The 21,783-nt window shown below is 44.1% G+C and overlaps 2 protein-coding genes and 2 non-coding genes across 6 annotated transcripts in view; 1 reads left to right on the top strand and 3 right to left on the bottom strand.

The window, feature by feature from the left end:
* Nucleotides 1-468: 468 nt before the first annotated feature.
* Nucleotides 469-2,896, top strand: timm22 (translocase of inner mitochondrial membrane 22 homolog (yeast)). The gene is made up of 4 exons (XM_047607002.1): nt 469-741; nt 1,192-1,388; nt 1,805-1,877; nt 1,965-2,896. The coding sequence occupies exons 1-4, from the start codon at nt 486-488 to the stop codon at nt 2,039-2,041; spliced, it is 603 nt and encodes a 200-aa protein (XP_047462958.1). The 5' UTR covers nt 469-485; the 3' UTR covers nt 2,042-2,896.
* A 2,356-nt stretch (nt 2,897-5,252) lies between these two features.
* abr (ABR activator of RhoGEF and GTPase) overlaps nt 5,253-21,783 on the bottom strand; it is a 119,088-nt gene continuing 102,557 nt past the window's right edge. For all 3 annotated transcript variants that reach the window (XM_047606197.1, XM_047606198.1, XM_047606199.1), the window contains 7 exons: nt 11,259-11,318; nt 10,777-10,886; nt 10,515-10,654; nt 9,891-10,025; nt 9,632-9,737; nt 8,432-8,585; nt 5,253-6,822 (listed from right to left, as the gene is read on the bottom strand). In XM_047606197.1, the coding sequence (XP_047462153.1) occupies nt 6,733-6,822; nt 8,432-8,585; nt 9,632-9,737; nt 9,891-10,025; nt 10,515-10,654; nt 10,777-10,886; nt 11,259-11,318 (795 nt within the window). In that variant the 3' untranslated portion in view covers nt 5,253-6,732. The remainder of the gene's footprint in view (nt 6,823-8,431; nt 8,586-9,631; nt 9,738-9,890; nt 10,026-10,514; nt 10,655-10,776; nt 10,887-11,258; nt 11,319-21,783) is intronic.
* trnav-aac lies at nt 12,038-12,110 on the bottom strand. Its single transcript has one exon. It is a non-coding gene; the product is annotated as a tRNA-Val (tRNA).
* trnav-aac lies at nt 14,905-14,977 on the bottom strand. Its single transcript has one exon. It is a non-coding gene; the product is annotated as a tRNA-Val (tRNA).

The following is a 21,783-nucleotide window of genomic DNA, read 5'->3' as shown; positions in this document are numbered from 1 at the left end:
TTGCGTCCTCTCCTTGTTCTTTCAGTTGTTGTAAATAAGGTCACTAAATGAGTATACTTTTAAAGAGTTTAAAATAAATAAATAAATTACTCTGATGTCCTGTATTCTTTATGAAGCTACGATTTGAAATAAACCACTTACGTTTACCAGACACGTTAGGGTGTATTTACCAGTACACAAAGTATCTGTAATCGATCGGTATCGCCTCAATTTTAGTCGTTGGTATCAAACATCACTAGCTGTCACATTGACTACCTTATGTCGAATATGCTAACACGTAAAAAAATAAATAAATAAAATAAAAAATAAAACAAACTAAATAAAAGAAATTAAAGTATAAAATAACTTTATATTATTTTCTTTGCTGTAGGTACGTAAATAAATATTTTAACTCTATTCTCATTATTTCCGTTCTCAAACGAGACGAATATGCGCACGTTCCTCCGTGTACTACATTTACCTAAAGCAGTGTGTCATTGAGAAACATGGCGGCTTCCACTGGTGCTGCAAGCGCTGCTGCCTCCGACTCACAAGGTCCAGCTTCGGCCGGCCCGAGTATGGACACAACGATTCAGTACAGCATGATTCTGGAGCATCTTATCGGGGACAAGAGGCCCGTGAAGGACCTGAACCCCTCCGTTATGGGGGGGCTGCCGGTGCCTCCTAAAAGCGACGAGCAGAAGATGATCGAGAGGGGCATGGAGAGCTGCGCCTTCAAGGCAGTCCTGGCCTGTGTGGGAGGTAAGCAACGACGATAGCAATGTAAAATATATTCAAAATTAAGTAAATACACACGATGTTACTAAATATGGTTAGTGGTTTTACGAAACATTTTGCTAATATGATGTTTTGACTCTAAGCTCAACTGTACGGGGGTTGGAGAAATGTGTTTTTTCACCATGTAAACTTGTAATAATTAGCTGTTTATGAAAAAAAATAGCGCGATTTATACATATGTGATGGCTCTGAATTATTGGTGATGTCAGTCTGTGTTCTATAAATTTGTGATTCCTATTGTCCACCTTTTACACTTTGAGCATCAGATCAATCAGTTATAAAAGCATGACACTGCACAAGCACAATGAATCACTTCAAGCACAGCAATAGTCCCCAATCAGAAGAAACCAGAATAATAGGAGGTTATTTTTTTAATCCTGAGGTGATCTATGTTGGCATGTCTGTTTTCTTCAGGGTTTGTCCTCGGAGGAGCCTTCGGTGTTTTCACGGCTGGTATCGATACCAACGTTGGCTTCGACCCCAAGGACCCTTTGAGGACTCCAACAGCACGGGAAGTCCTCAAAGACATGGGCCAGAGGGGGATGTCCTACGCCAAGAACTTTGCCATTGTGGGCGCCATGTTCTCCTGCACAGAGTGCATCATAGAGTCGGTAAGTCCCAGCGTTGGTCCCACGATGGGAAGACGAGAAGAACAAAATCTCTGACAGGAGTTCAGGACTAAACAATATGACAATTAATTAAGGTGCTTTTATAATGTTTCCCGTTGACTGTGTGAAAAACAGTAGGTGGATGTGCAGCAAGTGAACAGCTGATCTAATCTATTTTCTTTAACAGTAAAACCATTCACTGGTGTTTTCAGGTGTTTTTTGTTGAGCTTCATGGTAGCTCAGTTTTTAACCTACCTACCTACTCAGAGAGGCCTTACAGCGCCCCCTGGTGACAAGCTCTTAGAAAACATTAAAAAGATTTAAAGGCACTATGCTTACAGTCCAGATATATCAATATGTTTTTTTCCTTTGCTTCATGTGCACAGTTTAACATCTTTGTGCCTGTTTCTCATTTGCAGCACAGAGGAAAGTCTGACTGGAAGAACGCCGTGTACAGCGGCTGTGTAACCGGAGGAGCTATTGGGTTCCGTGGTACGTATCCTGCTTTATTAATGTGATGGTATCTGCTGAGGGAAGGGTTTTTCTCTCGTCCTCACACGATTTTTCTCTGCTTCGTAGCCGGCCTGAAGGCGGGGGTCTTGGGATGTGGAGGCTTTGCTGCATTCTCCGCCGCAATTGAATATTACTTGAGGTGAACTACAGAGGAGGGAGTCTGTGGACAAGAACGTGCCTGTTGCACACGTGGACAGGAGAACAAAGACTCACACTGTGAGGAATCAACATTGTGACTATTTACCTGCGCACAGAGGACTGATGTATATTGTTTAAGTGACAGTGACGCCACAGCAGGCTGAAGGAGACCTGTCAGTGTGTTCCAGCATCTACGCTCTACGTTCATCATGTGGACAAAGAAAACCAACGTCATGAGGAGAATCTCCAGAACCTGAGCGCAGAGGTTCTGCTCTTCTGTGTCCGAGGCAGTGATGAAATGGAAAATCAGCTTCTCTCTGAATCGCAGCCACCTCAGCTCAGACTCAAGACACTGTTCTGACTTCAGAATACCACCGTGATGATCGGCATCGAGTCCCCTGCAGGATTATTTATGTTACAGGTGTTTTTTGTTAAATTCTTTTGGTGTACCTTTCAGGAGAAAAGAAACTATCAATTGTTTGAATTCCTGTTTCATTAATGAATCGTCAAGTTCTACAAACCACACTCTACACTACCTGCTCAGCACCAAACAGTCACCAGATGCTGTACAATGTGCCAATAACTGTACTGACGAAGCTCTACGTTGACCCACCATCAGTGAGAGTGGACGATCTCGCCCAACATGAACTAACATTAGTTAATACATGTAATTAATTTATGTAATTAAATTTAAAGTAACTTGTAAAAACAACATGAGCAAAAGGAATTTATAATTGTATCAGAGTCTTTTACTTTTTAGAAGCTTTGGTTGCAGTTTTGACCCAAAGTAAATAAAATGTTTTTTTTTTTTTTTTTTTTTTACTACAGTCAGTAACCAATTAAAGCAAAGTGAATGCCTACCAGTGTCGAGTCTCCGTGTTCCCTGTGGGGTTTCTCTTAGTGCTCCAGATTGTTCAGCTCAAACACACGCAGGTTAGACTAGTCACCCGTAGTACTGAGTGTGAATGATTGTCCATCTCCATACAGCAGCCCTGCATTTCACCCATACAAGGGCGACTGTGGCTAGTTAACAGCAGGTTGGCCATGAAACACAGGGTTAGCGGTTTAATTGTTGAAATATGCACAAAGTGCCAACAGATAGAAAAGAGCCGTATAAAAACAAGCCCATTTACTAATTACCTGTCCACATTTATATACCACAGTCACCTTTGATGCTCACATTATCCTCAATAACTGATGAGCAGGTGTAGTTAACATCATCTGAGACACTGAAGGTGAATTTTCTTCATTTGTTTCCACTTGTATCCTGCAAAGTTTCCAGAGCAGAACATGTACCACACAGGATCTTTTTTTTTATTACTTTTTTATTTTGCCAAGTAGCAGAGAGCAGCAGTTTCAGTGCTCAATCAAACGTGGACTGAAAAAGTGTACTCAGAATGTTTCAACTATAATAATGATCATTAAAAGATAGTATCGGTTATGATAATTATTTTATTATGTTAGTGAGGATTAGCGATGACAAAAAAAAAAAAACACAACTGTTTTAACAATGTTTATGAAGAAATCCGGGTGCAAAATGCTGATCACAGTTCCCAGGTCACAAAATCAACTGTCACATGTTTACAAATATGCCCCGGAAACACTAACAACAGCCCTACCGGACACAAAAACTGTCTCCAAAGATAACACAGAAGAATCCAAGAAGCAGATATGTAAAATATCTCTTTGTGAAGGCACGCAGAAAATATCAGAAGATGTTGAAATATCAAAAACAAAATAAATTCTCAAACAAACATGTCCCTGCAAAAACTGAAGAAAACATCCATGAGAGCAGCCGAAATCCTGCGACTGACTTCGGAGGATGGGTAAATCATCCAGGGACCAGGTGACAAGTCTCAAATTATACACAACAGCTTTTTCTGAGATGTATTGGTTATGTGAGGGATGCAGAACTCCAGGGGTTTCAATGGAAGTCACCTCGGACAATTCTTCCGACGAACCACCAGGGGGAGCAAGCGCTCCAAATATCCCAGAGCCGTATATTAGAGAGAGTCTGGCCAACTCAAATCATGTGCGCCATGTTAGATACATCAGAGGGAAGGTTCTACAGTGTAACCCTATGGAGCGGATCTACTATGTCGAAATAAATGTCTTATTTTCACCATTTAACGGCCTCTAAATGTTATTGCCAACGTCTGTCAATATGTAAAAGGTCCTCACCTAATTATCCCAGCGTCTACTTACTTTAAATATCTTAAACGAGCTTGTAAAATACAATACTTTTTTTTTACCTTCTCCTCAGTCTCTCGCGTTCATCCATCGCCGTTAAAAGTTTGAAATTACTCAAAAACTGGAAATACTCTGAAATAGTGAAAATTAAATCAGTCTAACTGTTATTTAGTATCATTATAACATTAGCCCGCTAGCCATAACAACTTAGCGGTAACCGAAGCTAAGTTATGGTAGCTGCTACTTTTCCTTTATTTAACTAGCTAGCAGAAGGCTAGCATAAGGCTAGGTTAACTTCACACTTCACTCATTTGTAAAGCGGTGTTGGGCGTTTTTGCGATCGGATATACATTAATGATGGTATGACTTTATTTTTCCCACATAAAACCTTAACACACATCAAATAGAGACACTGACATTTACCTCAGATGATAGGGAGAAACCAGCTGACATCCAGTTCTTCCGTTTAATCTTCTGTTCCCATAACTTTCTCCGTTTTTGTTCACTGGGGAAACGGTGGAGTTTCCCTCCGTGTTTTCCCGAACATGTACTGGAGCCGTAGACTGAGCACTGTGGCATACTTTAACTTTTAATCCAACTTTATTCTCTGTTATTGCCACTTCTGTGTGGATGAATATTGGTCAGGTGTATCTAACAAGGCGCCTATGAAACACGTGACTAGCTCAGAACCAATCATCTTAGTGGGTTCCATCAGACTGTGCGTTCCCTTAGTTGGCCACTCTCTCCAATACACGGCTGTGAATATCCCCATGTGTTTGAGGGCGAGGGAATCTGCTGATGTGGTCGGTGACAGAGCTGAATCTCATGGAAAAACAGGGTCCACGTAAATTGTGGACCCTAAGGCTAAAAAGCAACACTTTACGCTCATGTTATCATAGAGTGCAGCTGCTTTCTTGGTTTAAACTGAAGGGATGAGGAAGGATGGGTGTTGTGAAGTGATGTTACAATGCACTATCTTTATAAATATTCATTATTCGTCTCAGGCAGGTCAGACGGACACAAAAGTGAGTGTTTCAGTAACTTTTATTTTATTTAAAAAATGGGGAAAAAAGTTCACATTGACATTTAGCCTCAGTATTACAGTATAATGAAATTCTTCTCAAAGGAAGTAAAATACAAGATTTTTTATTTCATTTTAATCTTATATTAAAAATATCAAATAGTACTCATCTAGCAGTGCTTGCAGTATTTTAAGATATGTTGCAGGCTTGATAGCAGAAAGGTTGGCTTTGTACACAGCAGAGATGGGTTTTTATTTTTGCCAGTCGCAGCGAGGGCCTTGCAGAGACAACCTACCTTTGTGTTACCTGGCCTGGTTCAATTGACAAGCTGAACATGCAATGAGGGCAACTACACATCATCCTACAGATTATACCGGTGCAGTAAGACACTTGGAACAGGCTTGCAATGCAACAACAAGAAAACAAATAAGCTAAATGTTCCATTCTTTGTGGGGTTTTTTTTTGTTTGTTTGTTTTTTTTTATTCCACCAACAACCCTCAGAGTGCCCTTCCACCTCTACAAAGTGATCAGAAATGAACTGGCAGACTTCCTTTTCAGTACAGCTTACCAACCATGGACATACTGAATAAGAAAATCAGACTAAAAATAACATCACTACCTGAATAAACAAACTCCTTAGAGCATTTCTCTAGTTGCACGGAACTGTACAGGCACACATATTATATATATTTAAAATAAATAGGGCTAATTTGGCCAAGACTCAGCGGGGAGGGCAGTCCTCTCTTGTTTGTCAGTACAGAGGGACACGATCCCAGCGAACTCTACGGTTCTTACAGTCCCTCAAACACACCCACACACTCATTCAGTCAAGTACATCCACATCGTCACTCACCCGAGCCTCCTCCACCACATGCACGAAGCCAGAAAGACATGGAAATGAAACGAAACAGGTGCTGAACGTTGTTATAAAACATGTAAATGCCATTTGTCTGGAATGCCTCTGATCAGGACAAAAAGAAAAAGAAAAAAAAAAACAATGAAGAATAGCAGGACTCTTGAGTCGACTGGTTTCTGAGAACGTTGGACCAGCGTCTTGGAAAGGGCTCACTAGATGACACGCCACGCACGCCCGGGCACGATCCCGCCTGCACCGGGCCGCGGCCTCCGGACGCTTCCCGCTGTGGTCGCAGAGCGCCCCCCCACTCCTCGTCTTTTTGGCGGGAGGCGGCTCTGCTTTCCTCGCATTACAAACGGGACACGACACAAGACTATTGGACGACCAGGACACCTCCTTCACGGCCTCCCTGGGCGATCCGCTCCATCTCTTCACGGGGCTGGTGGGGTGGGGTGGGGTGAGGCGGGCGTTTGGTGGGGGGGCGTCTGTACAGTCGAGATGAGCGGCCCGCTGGGGTGGGGGGGTGTGGAGGTGAGGTGGGATTACTGTGGCGGGGACTAAAGGTTTGTACGGAGTCTCTCTCACTCTCTGGTCTCCAGGTGAAGCCCTGAGGGAGGTGTGTGGGGATTAAACGTCAGTGGAGAAGTACAGCGTGTTGCGCTTGAGCTCGGCGAAGGTGATGGGAGGATGCTGCAGGTAGTAGAGCAGCACCTGGACCTGAGACCACACAAAAACAGGAATACGTGAGTATGACGCCCCCGTCTCATCCCGACACCAAAAGAATATCGATGGAGTGACGTGAACTGAAAAGCTCCTTCACTTTCCAAAAGGAAAGAAAACAGGAAGTATGATGTTTATTTCTACAGCTTCAGATTTGTGCCAGTATTTATTTACGATTTTTAAAAGGCAGCAATTAGCACTTCCTGTCTGCTTTGTTCCCATGGATGTAACAGATACTGTGACTATTCTGGCTACTTCTGGACACACGTACTAGAAAAGGGCTTTTTAAAATATGATTTCCAAATACATCTATGGGCCTCTGGAGGTAACACATGGAACACAGGAAAGAGTCAATCACACTGCATCTGAAACATAAGCGTACCTCCGTCTGTATGTTAAAAAGTGACTCAAAATACTACGTTTAAAGTTGTAATATATATCCACATAAACATTATTACTGTTTTATTTAAAGGTATGAATCTAAGGGTAATTACTACTGGATGACATTTATGAACTGGTACAGTTTTATCTTTATTCTCCTGAAAATGAACCACAGGATGAGAACCAGACAGCGTTATCATCTACTGCCTTTATTCTCTCTAAATAAAAATCACTATGGTTTAAAATTAGACGAGAACGTCTCTTCGTCTGGGTTTGAAATGGTTAGTATGTTTTTTTTTTTTTGTGGCAGGCCTGGTTATGAACTAAAAGGTTTTAGTTAATATTTAAGTAGATCTTGCTCCAGAGCCGGACGCTCTGACGCTGGGCTGAAGCTGCATTTTGCATTTTGCTCAATTCTGTCTGCATTTGTCCTTGGTTTTGTGGCGCAGAACCAGCTGCTTAACCACAGCTCAAAGAGCCTCCTGACTTAAATGTGACTAATCTGGTCAACTACATAGGACACGTTCTGGATCATTTCTGGTGGCCCAAGAGGGGAAACTCTGCTTCATGAAAACAGGTGAATCTCCTCGCCCTGCCTCCTTCAGCTTCATCATGTGTGGAGGGAAAGCCACTTCCTAGGAGAATGTCAGCACTCAGAGAAAGTGCAGAATGTGGACAAACACAGCTCTTACACATGTTCTTGCCTCTCTGTTTTACTGCTTGATGAAAATGAGCGAATCTATCACTTATTTACACAACATGAGATTATATTCAGAATAAGGCGCGGAATGCAGCTTTCTCTGCGGCCTGACATCTGTATACTTAATGCAACAAACATTTAGAGTTTCAATAAGCTTGAATGCAAACAGTCGCCTTCACTGTCCAGGACAGACGGGACCTCCTGTCTCATTTATGATGATTTACTCTGGATGTTGTTTGCTCTGCCAAGAAAAGACTTTTGTGCGCAGGAAACTCGTCTGTCAGCAGAGACGAATGGGCGGCCTGCGGCGTAAATACAGCTGGGAGAACAGAGAGCAGCGGCAGGGGTCACTGGACGACGTGGGAGGAAAAATTCATCCGGAAAACACGGGCGGCGGACGAGGAAACGCGCATGTACGCACCGGTCTATGACTTCCTACATGCCCCCTGAGGGACTCCTACTGTCTGTCAGTACGAGCGATGAGTGAAAACCGAGTGTGTCGGGCACACGGGGGGAGAGGCGTACCTGCGCCATGACGTCATGGGACCAGATGTCAGAGGCCGAGGTGATGTGATGTCCCTTGGTGCTCTCTGACTCTGAGGGCCTGAGCAGGGTGGGGCCAAACACAGTGGCCAGGTTATGAAGGGACATCTTGTTGACGGGCTCCTTCTCGGCCACCCTGCAGGAACAAGCGCAGGGAGGGACGGGGTTAATGCAACAAAGACACCACCTGCCCTGACTTCATTCTTCATTCTGTCACATGCTAGAAAACTAAACTGGAGGAATGAAACTGAATGAATGGAAAAAAAATAAAACAAAGTTTATTGATATGCACTGTAATGTTATGACAGAAAAATAATATTATAAACACAGGTTCGAGTCAAGTAAACATATTCTCTGAAGAGCTTTTCATTTTAACAAACAAAACAAAAAGAGCTTTGGGACTCATTAATCTGACTGAAAGACGGCCTCTGCCTGTGAGAGGTTTGTGTTAACCCTCTGGAGTCCAGAGTATAATTTGACTACTTTTGGTTTTACCTTTATATTTCATCTTAAAAATGGTTCACATCGCCTTGTTGGGTTTCATTCAGCACGACCTGTCACTTTACAATGTTTTAGTTTTTTTTCATTTTGACAAACCGTATGAACACGTTGGACCTAAAAATACACTAAAACCATAAAATCTGAGTAGGAAAAAGTTTCACTGTGAAAACCACAAACATGTGTAACGAACCAGTTTTAGAATGCAAAGCTAAAGTGTAAATGTCAAAAGGTTACGTAACTATTTACGTTAATATGCAGGAAATGCATCACACGTCTTTGTACAATTATTTACAACCATTTACACCTATCATTTCCTCTTTGGTTGATGGGAGACATTTTTCCACCAATGCTGAAGTTTTCATGTTTTGTTATAGTGTTTTTTTTTACTTTTGACGCGCACCAACATGACAACAATATTCAGGACAAAGTGTGGGGTAAGTTATTTCTAATAAGTCTAGTTTTACTTGGCCTATCAACACAATTTAAAAAAAACTGGTTTATAGTTTGAAGTCTGTTGATTCCAGAGGATTAAAGATGACAATAAGGTGAGAATGGAATGGTCCGGAATATTTCCCTCTAGGATCTACATCTTGGATATAAAACTGCGTATTGACAGCCTCTATCTGAGGGCTTTTGTGTGTGTGTGTGTGTGTGTGTGTGTGTGTGTGTGTGTGTGTGTACCGTTTGAGGTGCTCCAGCAGAGTGAGGAAGGTCATGAGGTTGGGGTCGGGCAGGGAGCGCAGGAGGTGCATCATGCAGTTCTCCTTGGCCGCTGGGTCTGAGAGAGCTGAGAGGGAGAGGAACAAGACGTCAGACCCAGTTATGGTAATCACCTTTCCAAGCCCTCATCTCTTCCGTCTCGCCAACTGATAACTCTCTTTGCATATTCCCAAACTAAGCCACGCTCCCTGGGTTGAGTATAAAGGCCGGAGGGTCACACCTATGCCCTCCATGAAGGCGGGGTAGAGGCGGTCCGTGAGCAGAGGCTCAGGCAGCTCCCTGAAGTACAGCTTGAGCGTTCCTGCGATGGCGTTGATGTCCATGTCACTGAGCATCATCAGGATGTCTTTGGTATCTGCGTGTCACACACAAAGAAACGCGGTTTAGAAAGCGAACACACGTCATTATGAAAGTCTCACAATAACACGGCTGCTCTCTCCAGGAATGATGCAACCTCTCAATAAGTTCACTGGCGTTCGGGGCGGGGGACAGATGCAGACAGGCTCAGGAATCAGAGGTGACAGCAGAGCCTGTGCTCGGTCCAGTCTTTGCGAAAAGAAAAGCAGCTGTGACCAGAAAGGCTCTTATGCAACGTTCAAGTTGACAGCTGCTGCTCCTCATCTGTCCTGGAATCTGACAGTCACTTCCCACAAACCTCCTCTCTAGAGAAAAGGCCTTGTCAACTAAACCTCGGCTCCGGCAGAGTCTCCATTTCTAAAGCCTCTTTGTTCTTCATTTGGAGACATATTGCGGGTGAGATTTCTACCACTACCACAGAGCAGTGACAAAAATGTTAAATGGCATTTAATATTTGATAAGAAGGAGACAGTGAGTGGGGCCTTACTGGTGTCGAATGCTAATTTGAGGGCCTGGATATCAGTGGCCACCCCTGAGATCCTGTAGATTCCCACTTCGTCAATCCCCCTCTTCTCCACCTCCTCAATGCACTGACGGACGATGTAAGGCACCTTGGAGCGCTCGCGCCTGCGGACGTAAACAGCAGTTACTTCTCTGACTCAAATGTAAACGAATAAAATTGCTTGTTTTGTTTCTAGGCAGTCGAGCTTGGAGCCCCTCCCTAGCCTTTATAACCGGGGCATACTTACTTCGTGACCACGTTGATTTTGACTCCAAACACCCCGCTCTGTTTTTTGGACGGCGTTCTCTTTAAGCTGAGGTCCCGACTTGTAAACTTCATGGAGAATTCCACTTTGATCTGGAGATGAGGAAACAGCACAGCTGAAGTAGGCGGCAAAGCTCTGAGAAGGAAGGAATCAAGTCTAGGACCCTCGTGACCCACTTTCTGTTTGTGTTTATAGAATGATTTAGAGAGTGGAATTTGGAAAAGACTGAGCCACTGATGCTTCATATCCAATGGAATTAGTTTAACATTTAAAATACAAATACACAGACATTTTTTGCTGGAAAAAAAACACTTCGCGTAAATGCCACTTCCTGTTGAAGTGTATGGGTGTAGGTCAATCTGAAAAGCTGGCCAAGCTTACGCCTGGTTTACCAAATCATTTTGGCATATGCGCCACAATCTGAGCTAAACGCCCTCTCAAGGTTTAAACTACTCGCATCTTACCCCGTTCATCTCTATGACGTCCATGTGCCAGTTCTTGGACTGTACAGTCTGAGGATCCAGCTGAAACACACAAACACACATGATAAGGTTTTTGCGCAGTCTTTGACCAAATAAGGCCACATGACTAAATTCATGCTAGAGATTGTCCCAGAAGAGAACGCTGCTTAATCGCATCGTCTGATAGCACTAAGAAAAGTCACATGTATTATGGGAAACAACAGCAGAGCGTCACTGCCTGTACATTTCCCTTTAAGAAGAAAAACTTTTGGAATCTGAATAACTTTAGCACATTATAACAAGTCCATTGTGAAATAACTTTCCACATGAAAAAAGAGGTCGGTTTTTACAGTCCCGGTGTGTATGTGTCTGCAGTTAAACAGACCCCAAAAATGCAGTAATGTACAAGGAAAAGTCTTGTTCTTTCTTTTTTCTGAAAGCCCATAAACTCAACAACTGGTCAAATGAAAACTGAGGCAAATCCTTGAGATGACAGAGCAGGAGCAAGTGTGTGTTGTGTGCGAGAGAGAGTGAGAGAAGATGTTGGCTCAGATTCCCCTCCTCACATTTCACTTAGCAAGGATCACTCAGATACGGCAACAAATACAAAACAAAACAAAAATTAATGCAAGCAGCAAGACTAATTCAAGCGCCACTGTGGATTGGAACGTACAGCTGCTTGTTAGTATATAACATTTTTATAACATTATAAAAGTAGTGTAAAAGAAACTGTCTTCCTCATCCTGAAATGCATTAATGCAGCTGGATTACATGATAAAAACTGTTCCCGCCCGGTCTCGAACCGGGGACCTTTCGCGTGTTAGGCGAACGTGATAACCACTACACTACGGGAACTGGGTACACACCAAACTGCCCCACTAAGTCGCCAAGCGTGGGCAGTTTCTCTGGAAGGATGTACACTGTTCACGCAACAGTCCATCTGTGAGCATCTGTAGGGCCAGTCCTGTACTGCCGGGATGAGTCGGACCCCCGTCAGCAGCTCACTGAGCATGGTGAAATTCCTAGCAATACGTTTCCGTTTCCCCTTTTAAGTGACCAATACAGACTACAGCCAGCGGCTATAGTAATTTCCTCTCAAACAAGCCAAGAGCTTACATGCTGGTTGGCTGTAATCTTGGCGACGTCTTCAAATTTTGCTTTAGACAAAGGCAATGTTTCAGTCTACCAGTTATTCTTTTTGATGGTTTGTTACCTAGGCCACAATAAAATGAAACACAACTGACTATAAACCCAAGGGATCAGTTTAAAGTGTAAGAAAGGCACTTTGTAACTTAATATGTCCAGAGTTCACATTTGAGCTCCCCCAACTTTCTAACCTCTGGTCCAGATCAAAGTCGAGCTGTCCTTGTGGCCTGGGCCTGGGCACAGCTGCTTTACAACAACCCAGTCACCGCGTGTACTTTAGGAAAGAATGATGCCACCTCTGTTTCTCACATACGCCTCAGAAGTCTCTCAGGGGTCCACCAAGGGATCCAGATTGGCTCAGAAACTTGGCCCACTTCACCGCAACACAATCTGAGAGTCTGGATCAGGCGGCCCGCGATGCCCTGCGAGACATCATAGACGCTGGCCTGTTGTTGTTCTGCGTCTCCTGGAGCCTGCGCCCGCCGCGTGAGGCCACAACATCTAATGTCTTTTTTATAGGCTGTCTGCACAGTGATGTGCTCAACTTAGAGGAAAATAATGTTTGTTGGGCGAAACACAAGGGCTGCACACTTCTCTCATTGTCAGCATTAGGCTGCAGCCATTATAAGGGCTCATTGAGTGTATTTCATTACCTCGTAAAAAGGCCATTTGGCATCAGTTTCACGCATTCTATTATTGTTAAAGCCTGTTTTCCCAGCAGGGTCTGGGTTTGAAATGAGGGACAGGTAATCACTGCAATTGGGCTTTTACACAGCTACTGCTAAGAAGGGAGCTTGGCAAAGATCCAGGATGCACTTATGACGCCTGCTGAATCCCCTTCATGTAGAAAACAACTGAAAATATTCCTCCCTCTTATTTCCTCTTTATAACTCTCAACTAATTTCTAAAGGACCTTATTAAAAATTAATGTACTGGAATAGGGTTGTAAAGAGAAAGACGATCCATTACAGGCAGCTGCTACACTCGGTGACCCCTCTCAGACCTGTATCCTCAACCAGGCTCCCTTTTATTAAAAAATACTTAAGAGAGGAACTTGGCCCATTTCCCTCCTGTTACTTTCCTGGGAAATGAGCTACTTTGGCCGAAGAGGCCCGGAAGGAGGCATGAAGCAAATTCTGCCCGACCAGGCTCATATGAAATGTTACATTCAGAATAAAGAGCAGTCTGCAAGGACTGCGACTTATTGGAGGATGTGTCCAGTCAGCATATCAACAAGGATTTTGAGTTTAACTCTGACTATAAAAACATAAACCTCGGAATAAATTGTGTTTTTGAGACAAATAAGCTGTAATGAATACATATGAACTCATTTCTGGCTGATTTACTGTCTATAAAGACGTCGTAAGGGCCGAAAGAACAGCAAAGCTTTACTCTCCTTTCATCTCAGTTCACCCAGATATAAAATACAATGACCAATTTCCTTCCCTAGGAATACTTTTCAACCGCTTTCAACCACTGCATGTGCGCTCATTCATGCAGATAAAAGTCTGAAACTGACTCTTGTGCTTTTTTTTTTTATTTGTTTCATAAGACTTCCTGAGGCTTATATGGTTCTGATTAGGATCACATCACTCTGGAGTCAAAGCTCTCTTTGTTGGGACCATGATGTCTATAATGGACATATGATTGAGAGACAGAGAGGCCAGGAAGGACCGCAGCCTGAAGCGAAGCACAACCAGAAACACTTTAAATCTACTGGACAGTTGTGTACACTGAATTTTATGCATTCCAGTTGGGGCACACACATGCCTTTTCCTTGGATAGAATACGACATGTGCAGTTTGTGTTTGCTTCCTGGTTGAGTAGCTGGACAGAGCAACTGGACCTCAGGTCCTCTGGTCACTGTGCTGTCCTTCTACTTCCTCTCTGCTGTGCGCATGGATCAATAAAGCTGTCCTGCAGACTTCTACATCATCACACACACTTTTCCTAAGCGTTGTTTGTAGGTTGAGCAGTAGAGGAAGCATGTGGCTGCCATGTGATGTGGCCCATCTGTATAGAAACCCGATTTCGGTATCTTCTCTCAGTCCTGGCTGGATTCTCTGCCAGGCCTGTAGAACCAGGCAGAGATAGCGTGACCGAGAGTTTTGACTTGCAAATAGGATTCAAGCAGCCACGGACCATGATGATTATCAGGTTTGTACCCTGCTCCAGCTGATCATCTTCAGGGACCAAACAAAGCTGATAAGATTACACTTTATTCTTGTAAACAATGCAGGCTCCCTCAACCATCCTCTGCATCAAACAGTTAAACAGGAATATCCCACATAACTTTGCCTACTCTGTTATTTGCTTATATCATGAATAAGGACATTTTTGGTTATATGGGATCATTTTAAAGAATGCACCCATCTAAGCAACATTCAGTCATACCTATTCAACAAGGTGGCATGGACTCTGATATCGTTATGAGTTTGATACTCTGCTGTTAAATAGTGATGATTAAAACAGCCCACACAAGATTTCTTTCCCACAAGAAGAATGTTCCCGCGCGGTCTCGAACCGGGGACCTTTCGCGTGTTAGGCGAACGTGATAACCACTACACTACGGGAACTCCCTGCACTGCCAGAGTTCCTGATTCGTCAGATTCAAAGCAGTAGTGTCGGAACCATGATCAGGGTCTGACAGTATCTGAACATGTGTGGCCCAGGAGCTGCTCTGTGGCACGCCGCATCAATCACAACATGACACATGAAAGCATTCTCGACCGACAGCCAAGTGACAAACGCACATCTGTAACATGTGCAAAGAAGTGTTTTACATGCGATTGCTTACAGGTTTGAAACGGGATACTCTGCAAGACTATAAATTTCAAATAAGAGGAAAAATCCTGCAGATGTTTGAGAACTTTAGCACATTTAAAGTCACATCTCTGATTTTAATTACTGAGTGTGGGGTTTGGACACGTGTTTGTTCGGAGCACATATGAAAAAATGTCCTTAGAAGTGAGTAATCCAGAGGGAAAAAGAAATGTGAAGTAGCAGAGGATATCGCTCCAAATACCCATTCTTCTTATTAAGATAAGTCCTACACACTTAATCAGCCTATTGTTACTGTGCTGGAGAGTTAACGCGTGCCAGAGACAATGTTCCAAAAAATCACAACTTGATCTTTTGAGATGCTAAATTAATGAATTGCTGTTTAATTTGTCCATTGTGTTTCATTGCAGTTTTCCACTGCTGCTCTCTGGATGATTAAATATTCATTCAGCTCCAGAAAGCTTTTTATTAGTCCTTTAATTAGAATGTAGCTCAAACTGCACGGCTCCTTGGCTTTAGCAGGATTACAGGAGCTGTTTGTGCAGTGACTGAGCCTTTTTTTAATTCCTCCGCTAACACATCACACTGCTGTATATGTGCTTCAGAGAACGCGAGCAGCACGACTATTTTTAGACCCACGAACAACATGAGCATCGTGTTTGCATGTTCATAAGTAGCGAGCGTCTTTACTCAACAGCTGCCGATGTCCCCATGGCCATGGGAGGTCTCGGGCTTCGGTTACCATGTTGCCTTCTCCCCTCACTTCCTGGTTAGAGCCAATCAGTGGGGGCTTGCGGCCGACCGAGAGTTGTGATTTGCAGAGTGGTCTCGCATCTCTGCGGGCTGTGCGTGATTCTCTTATAGTGGCTGTAAACAGCAACACACAGACGAGTACTACACTTATGCAACGCGACCCTGCCTGCAGCCTGGATGAGTAACAGAGTAAAAAATGTGCTTTAATTTGCATTGAACACAACCCCTCTATGTTCTTATATGATTTTCACCACGCCGATGCTATTTTGCAAAAAGAACATGCATTTAGTGTCGTTTTCTGGATGTTACAGATATCTGTCAACGAAGAGTCAAACGCGGCTCTGTTCCATCATCAAACCAAATACCTGATTTAATCGAATGGCGCAGTGATAAAGCTCACCTATGCTAGCAAGACGCGGGGATCTGAGCGGCATTTTGGTCCCGTGATGAACCCTCATGTTTCTCTTGGACAGATACAGTGATGTTTTGTGCTCGTCGGCCCTGCGGGAACATTGCGTAGCTCAATGCCTCACCATTCAGCTCATTTGTGATCTTTACCACTAACAGCACACACACTCTGTAAGCCGTTACATCACCTCCGTGTGCTCACTTGGCTTACTTCAGCCTTACTTCATCTCAGATCAGAAGTTTTGATTGCACACTTATTCAATGAGCTGAAAATAGTTTGTCCAGATTTTTGTTCATTTTAGTTCAAATTAAGTAAAAGCGATTGTCCCTGATGGTTTCAGGTAAATGTGTGAGATTTGACCCTCCTTGTGTAGTTACTCTTTCCTCTCATTATCTAAGCTCAGGAAACTGTTAAAGCGTGTGATTAAAGTAAAGTCACCCAACTCACGCCACCTAATTAGATGATTAATGCCATGTAGCTACCCTGCAGAGATTAAAGCCGCTCTGCATTCAGCTTGCTGTACGGCCAGAAGGTAGGGGGTCATTTAGGGTATCAACCTGAGAATTCTTTACCGACCTGCCGCTCTCCTCCTGGAGCTCATTAACCAATCACAGATCTCCTGCACAGGGGATGGATTGGGGCCAATAAAGGGCTATGCCCTGCGGTGGGGACAGACGGAGATTTATGTGGCCTATATAAAAAGGCCATTAGGGGACTAGCTGGCATTTTAGGTAGGCGGGGGGGATGGAACCCTAATATCTCATCTCCACTAATCAACATACTCAAATAATTTAGTGCGTGGGCTAGAATGCAGTGGGGGTGAGAGGTGGGATAAGCGAGACGGAGGGCGGATAATAATAGTCGGATCTGATTCTCTTTCACGGCCGCTCCATTGTTCTCCGCCGCTAAGCTGGCTCTAAAAACTAGGAAGAAAACAAACCAAAAACAGGTCATCAGACACAGGCCCCCATCAAAAAAACAAAAAAACAACTACCTAGTAACAGCTTGATCAACATTCCTTCATTTGCCGCGACGCACAAGATACATTATGTCTGGTTCCTGTCCAATTAGTGTTCCCAGCCGGCCTCCCCTCTCATCACACCGTGTCTTAATTAGGCGCCGCTTTAGGTTGAAGGAGTGAGGACAATTCCCCGGTGTGCTCCTGCGCATCCTTTAACTCCCGCATTCCTCTAAACCGCCTGTAAATAACATGATGCATGGCACAGAGGGGCACGAACAGAAAAAGCTATTTGCCCTAAAGTCCGCTTTCCCGGCCCCCTTCGGTGAGAGCTCTTCTCATGACGATTCAATCCATGTGCAATTTAAAGACGAGAAGAAGTTTGATTCAATTTTAACAGCAAAATAAAACCAGCAGAAGAATTGAGTTTCAGCTAGAGAAGGAGTTAAAGCTTTAAAATCCTGAAATTACCATAAGAGAAAACTTACAAAAGGATAAATTAATTTCATACGATGAAAAGCGGTGTGCGTTAACCCTTTCTTCTCTGAACAGAAAGACCGAACGTGTCGAGAACTCCCTCCAGGCTCTTGTTACGTTCTAACGATCAAATGATTTAAACCATCGCCCCTCCACCATCAAACGCATGAGCCCCTCTGTTAGAGGCAGAGATGCGAGATGGGGGCACAAAAAAGGGAGAACTGCAGAAGAGCTGATAAGATCAAAAGACGACTGAGCGCCGAAAAAACACTCCAACACAAGTTTACTCATAATATCAGGCGTTCAAAGCCTCATTCAGAATGAATGAATGAGTGAGTGGGACTTCACAGAGGTGTCTGTGTTGGGGGTGGGGGGCAGGATCACATGCAACTAACTGCAAAGCCGACAAATCCGGACAGCAGTAAAACACTGATACGTTCCTAATCACACTCTGTGACATTAAGACGTGAGGATGTGTGTGCACAGAGAAGAGGAATCAATCAATACGAGACCCACGGGTCAATTCGGTTAAGTCTGGTCTTAGTTTGTAATCCCTGGTTTAATTCCGCTCAGTATAACCAGCGGTCAGCGTTCCTCAGGCTTCTGTTGAATAATGGAAAGCATGAAGCAAAGGTCAACCCAACTCTCAACTTAGATGCTTTGTTGTGGGCCCGCTTTATTATGCACACAAATTAGAGCTCAAAACGCTGGCGATGCACTCATGACGGGGCGGACTGCTGAATAAACATGTCCTAACATAAGGGGGAAAAAAACAGCATCTGAGGTTTATATCTCCATTAGTCACAGTATTCGCTGTGTGTGCAGAGCTATGCATAGAATCCAAACTGGCTCACATGCTTTCTCGCTATCGGTCACATACTAAAAGCGTCGTCTGGAGGAAAGTAAAAGGAGCAGCTATTTAAACTATGCTACACCGGTCCTCTGTGTGTGTGTGTGTGTGTGTGTGTGTGTGTGTGTGTGTGTGTGTGTGTGTGTGTGTGTGTGTGTGTGTGTGTGTGTGTGTCTGCAGATCCCCCAACACCAGGGTCATTCAGTCCAACCTAAACGTTTTCACCAATTCACAATAATTGCCCTTTCTGAATGAACCTCAATCCTATAATGACACACACACACAGCGATGCTTGCTATATTTTCCATCTTATTTTGGTCTTAATGTCAAATGAAAATGTCTCCCTCAGCCTCATTTGCCAATCTTAATATACCCCACCGCTTACTGACTCCTACAGAGCACAAAAGATACACAAAAATTAATGAGACAACACTCATGGGAACCTGGCAGTTGCCATGGTTTGTTGGAAACCTGAAAGTCTAATTGGGTAAAATATACAAAACGCAAACACGCCAGACATTTGTTCTACAGGCGAATATTTGGAATAATGTGACAGTTAATTAGCGGAAGGAAAAAAAATCATCAAATGCCAAAGGGGCACTGGATCAGTTCAACTAGAGGATGAAGTGACCTAGAATGAACAGCAGAGGGAGCCGGTCTGATAGAAACATCTCGGATAACAAACATGATTTAGCTGGAAAAGTCATTTAATTGTCACCAGTGTTTTTAAATGAGAAGACGGCGGCTGGTGGATGTAGAGCGTGACATGGGTGAGACAAGAGGCAGCAGGACGTTCATATTAAAAATAATGGTTCCTACATTGACAGTGATGCCAACATAAATATATATATATTAGTATTTGCACTGTTTCTCAAAACATTAACATAGTTTTCCATCACAAGTCCTATTGATCTTCCTCACACCTCCCGCTAATGGAGCATTGATCATCAATACTCAATTTGCAGACTATTAAATACTTTTTAAAGCTCAAATATTAGAGTTAGTAATAAATATTTACAGCATTTAATGATCAAGTAGCAAAGAACACCATAAGGCTTGAAGAAAAGCATCTATTAACTTGGCTACATAGCTGCAGGTCACAGTTTAGCCATCACTACATCACTGTCTCCACCTCAGTCTATAGAGCCATCACGCAAGAACAATAGACAACTGTGAGCTGAAAGAAGGACGCCCGGGGAGAGAGAGCGCACGCACACATGGAAAGAGATAAACTGACAATAAAAGAGAGGCACGACAAACAGATGGAGGTGACAAAGTGACAAATAGGAGAGAGCAAACGCAAAGGAGAGGGGATAAAAGAGCAGAGCAGCTTGTGTATGTGTATGTATGTATGCGACGCATGTGCGTCTGTGTGCATATGTCAGCTATAGACCTTTTGTCTGAGCAGCTTGCTGCGTACGCGGCCCCACAGCTTGGCCCCGGTGTTGGTGTGCCTCTTGAGCACGGGGGTCTGCGGCTGGCTGGACAGATTGTGCTGGTTCTGGTCCACGCAGCAGTGCTGCTCCAGGCGCTCGCACACCGAGTTCAAGTTTACATCCGATACCAGAATCTCCGTCATCCCAGAGCCTCTGAATCCCCCCTTCCACCAAAACACAGGTGGAGGAAGCGCGACGCTTAGGAAGAGGAGGAGGAGGAAGAGGAGGAGGGGAGGAGAGGAGGATGGATCCCCACGTAACCTTACGCTGATCACTGGACCAGGTGCTGGAGAGTCGCTCCAGGAATTCACAAAAAAACAACAACTGTCACTTCAAAAAAGGAAAGAGTGACGACAGGGAAGAAAACAAGACGCTGCCATGGTCTCCGTGATAAGCCTGGTTATAATTCCACTTCGGTGCTTCTCCCTGTGAGCTCCTTTCACAGTCAGCTGCCAGCATCTCCTCGCTGTGTAATCTGACTTCCACAACGGCAAACACAGATACAGAGAGGCAGAGCGAGGCGCAGAGAGAGAGAGAGAGAGAGTGGGGGAGAGAGAGAGAGAGAGAAGAGGGAGGGAGTGAATGAGCTCCTGTTGTCACCGAGCAGCACTGCTTCTCCAGATGTTGATGGACACACCTCCAAAGAGAGAAGGAAGGCGAGGAGGGGAGGAGGGAGCAATAAATGCTCAATGAGACATACGGAGAGAGTGGCAGAGTGAAAGAGTGAAAGAGGGAGGGAGGGGAGGACTGCCAAAAGCTGTCCTGTGTTTTGTCCAGAGCTTTGACCCTCTTGTAACCTTTCCCAGAGCTGGTCAGCGCACCCCGGAAGGGAGTAGAGGCAGAAATGTGATGAAGAGAAAGAGGCAGAGAAAGTGTGAAACTCTAATGAGGTGATGAGCGACACACGCCAACAGCAGATATATTCAGTTGTGGATAAAAATCAGTCAAAACATCATCTTAACGTAGAGATCTGAGAGGCTTTAAAAGCTTCTCCCTCTCCAGAATCCCGTCCAAACCTCTGCTCCTTCCTGCCTTTTCCTCCTCCTCCCTGTCTGTTACCGCGCCTTCCTCTTTTACGCTTTTACACTTCTCTGATTTCCACCGTTTTCCCTTGCGTGTCTTTCCACTACAATGCTTAACCATTTTTCTCCCCCCCCCCACGCCTGTCTGCTGACATTGGAAAGTCACTCAAAGACGTCCACAAGCGCACATGCTCCAGAGACACAGAGGGCCAATCACCATGTTTATTCAACAGGACAGCCGGCACTCGGCTGCTCTTAAGTGGCCCATTCCTCTGTATAATGGATCGATACGGAGCAGCGGAGTCTGTGTTCGCCTGTCAAAGCCCATCTCCGTCCGCCGTGTCCTGTCACCATTTGGGGAATATTCTGCCGGGGAAAGGTTATGGACGCGAGGCTGCATTTTAAAGCCTCCCGAGCGGTATGTATGTTAAGGCCGTCTGCTGGGATGGATGTGTGGATGTGATTCAGAGTCGGCGTCTGCTGATAAGACGACTGCTCCCTGACGATTGGACTGTGATTCATAAAGGATTTGAAGATAAGAGGAGACCGGCATGTCGCAGTTTCCAACAGCTGTGTTTACTCGGATGGAGACTGAGATGCTTGCATGTGATCTGATTCAATTAAATCAGAAGCTGTAGTAATATTATAGAAGACTGTACACACCGATCAGCCACAACATTAAAACCACTGACAGGA

This window comes from Mugil cephalus, chromosome 15, assembly GCF_022458985.1.
Source record: "Mugil cephalus isolate CIBA_MC_2020 chromosome 15, CIBA_Mcephalus_1.1, whole genome shotgun sequence".
Lineage (NCBI taxonomy): Eukaryota > Metazoa > Chordata > Actinopteri > Mugiliformes > Mugilidae > Mugil > Mugil cephalus.
The sequence above is the reverse complement of the archived record's forward strand: the minus strand, read 5'-3'. Positions and strand labels throughout refer to the sequence as shown.

Coding starts and splice junctions, on each gene's coding strand:
- timm22 (XM_047607002.1), top strand. CDS start 486: ATGGCGGCTTCCACTGGTGCTGCAAGCGCTGCTGCCTCCGACTCACAA. Junction 742..1,191: donor AGTCCTGGCCTGTGTGGGAG/GTAAGCAACGAC, acceptor TGTTTTCTTCAG/GGTTTGTCCTCGGAGGAGCC. Junction 1,389..1,804: donor CAGAGTGCATCATAGAGTCG/GTAAGTCCCAGC, acceptor TCTCATTTGCAG/CACAGAGGAAAGTCTGACTG.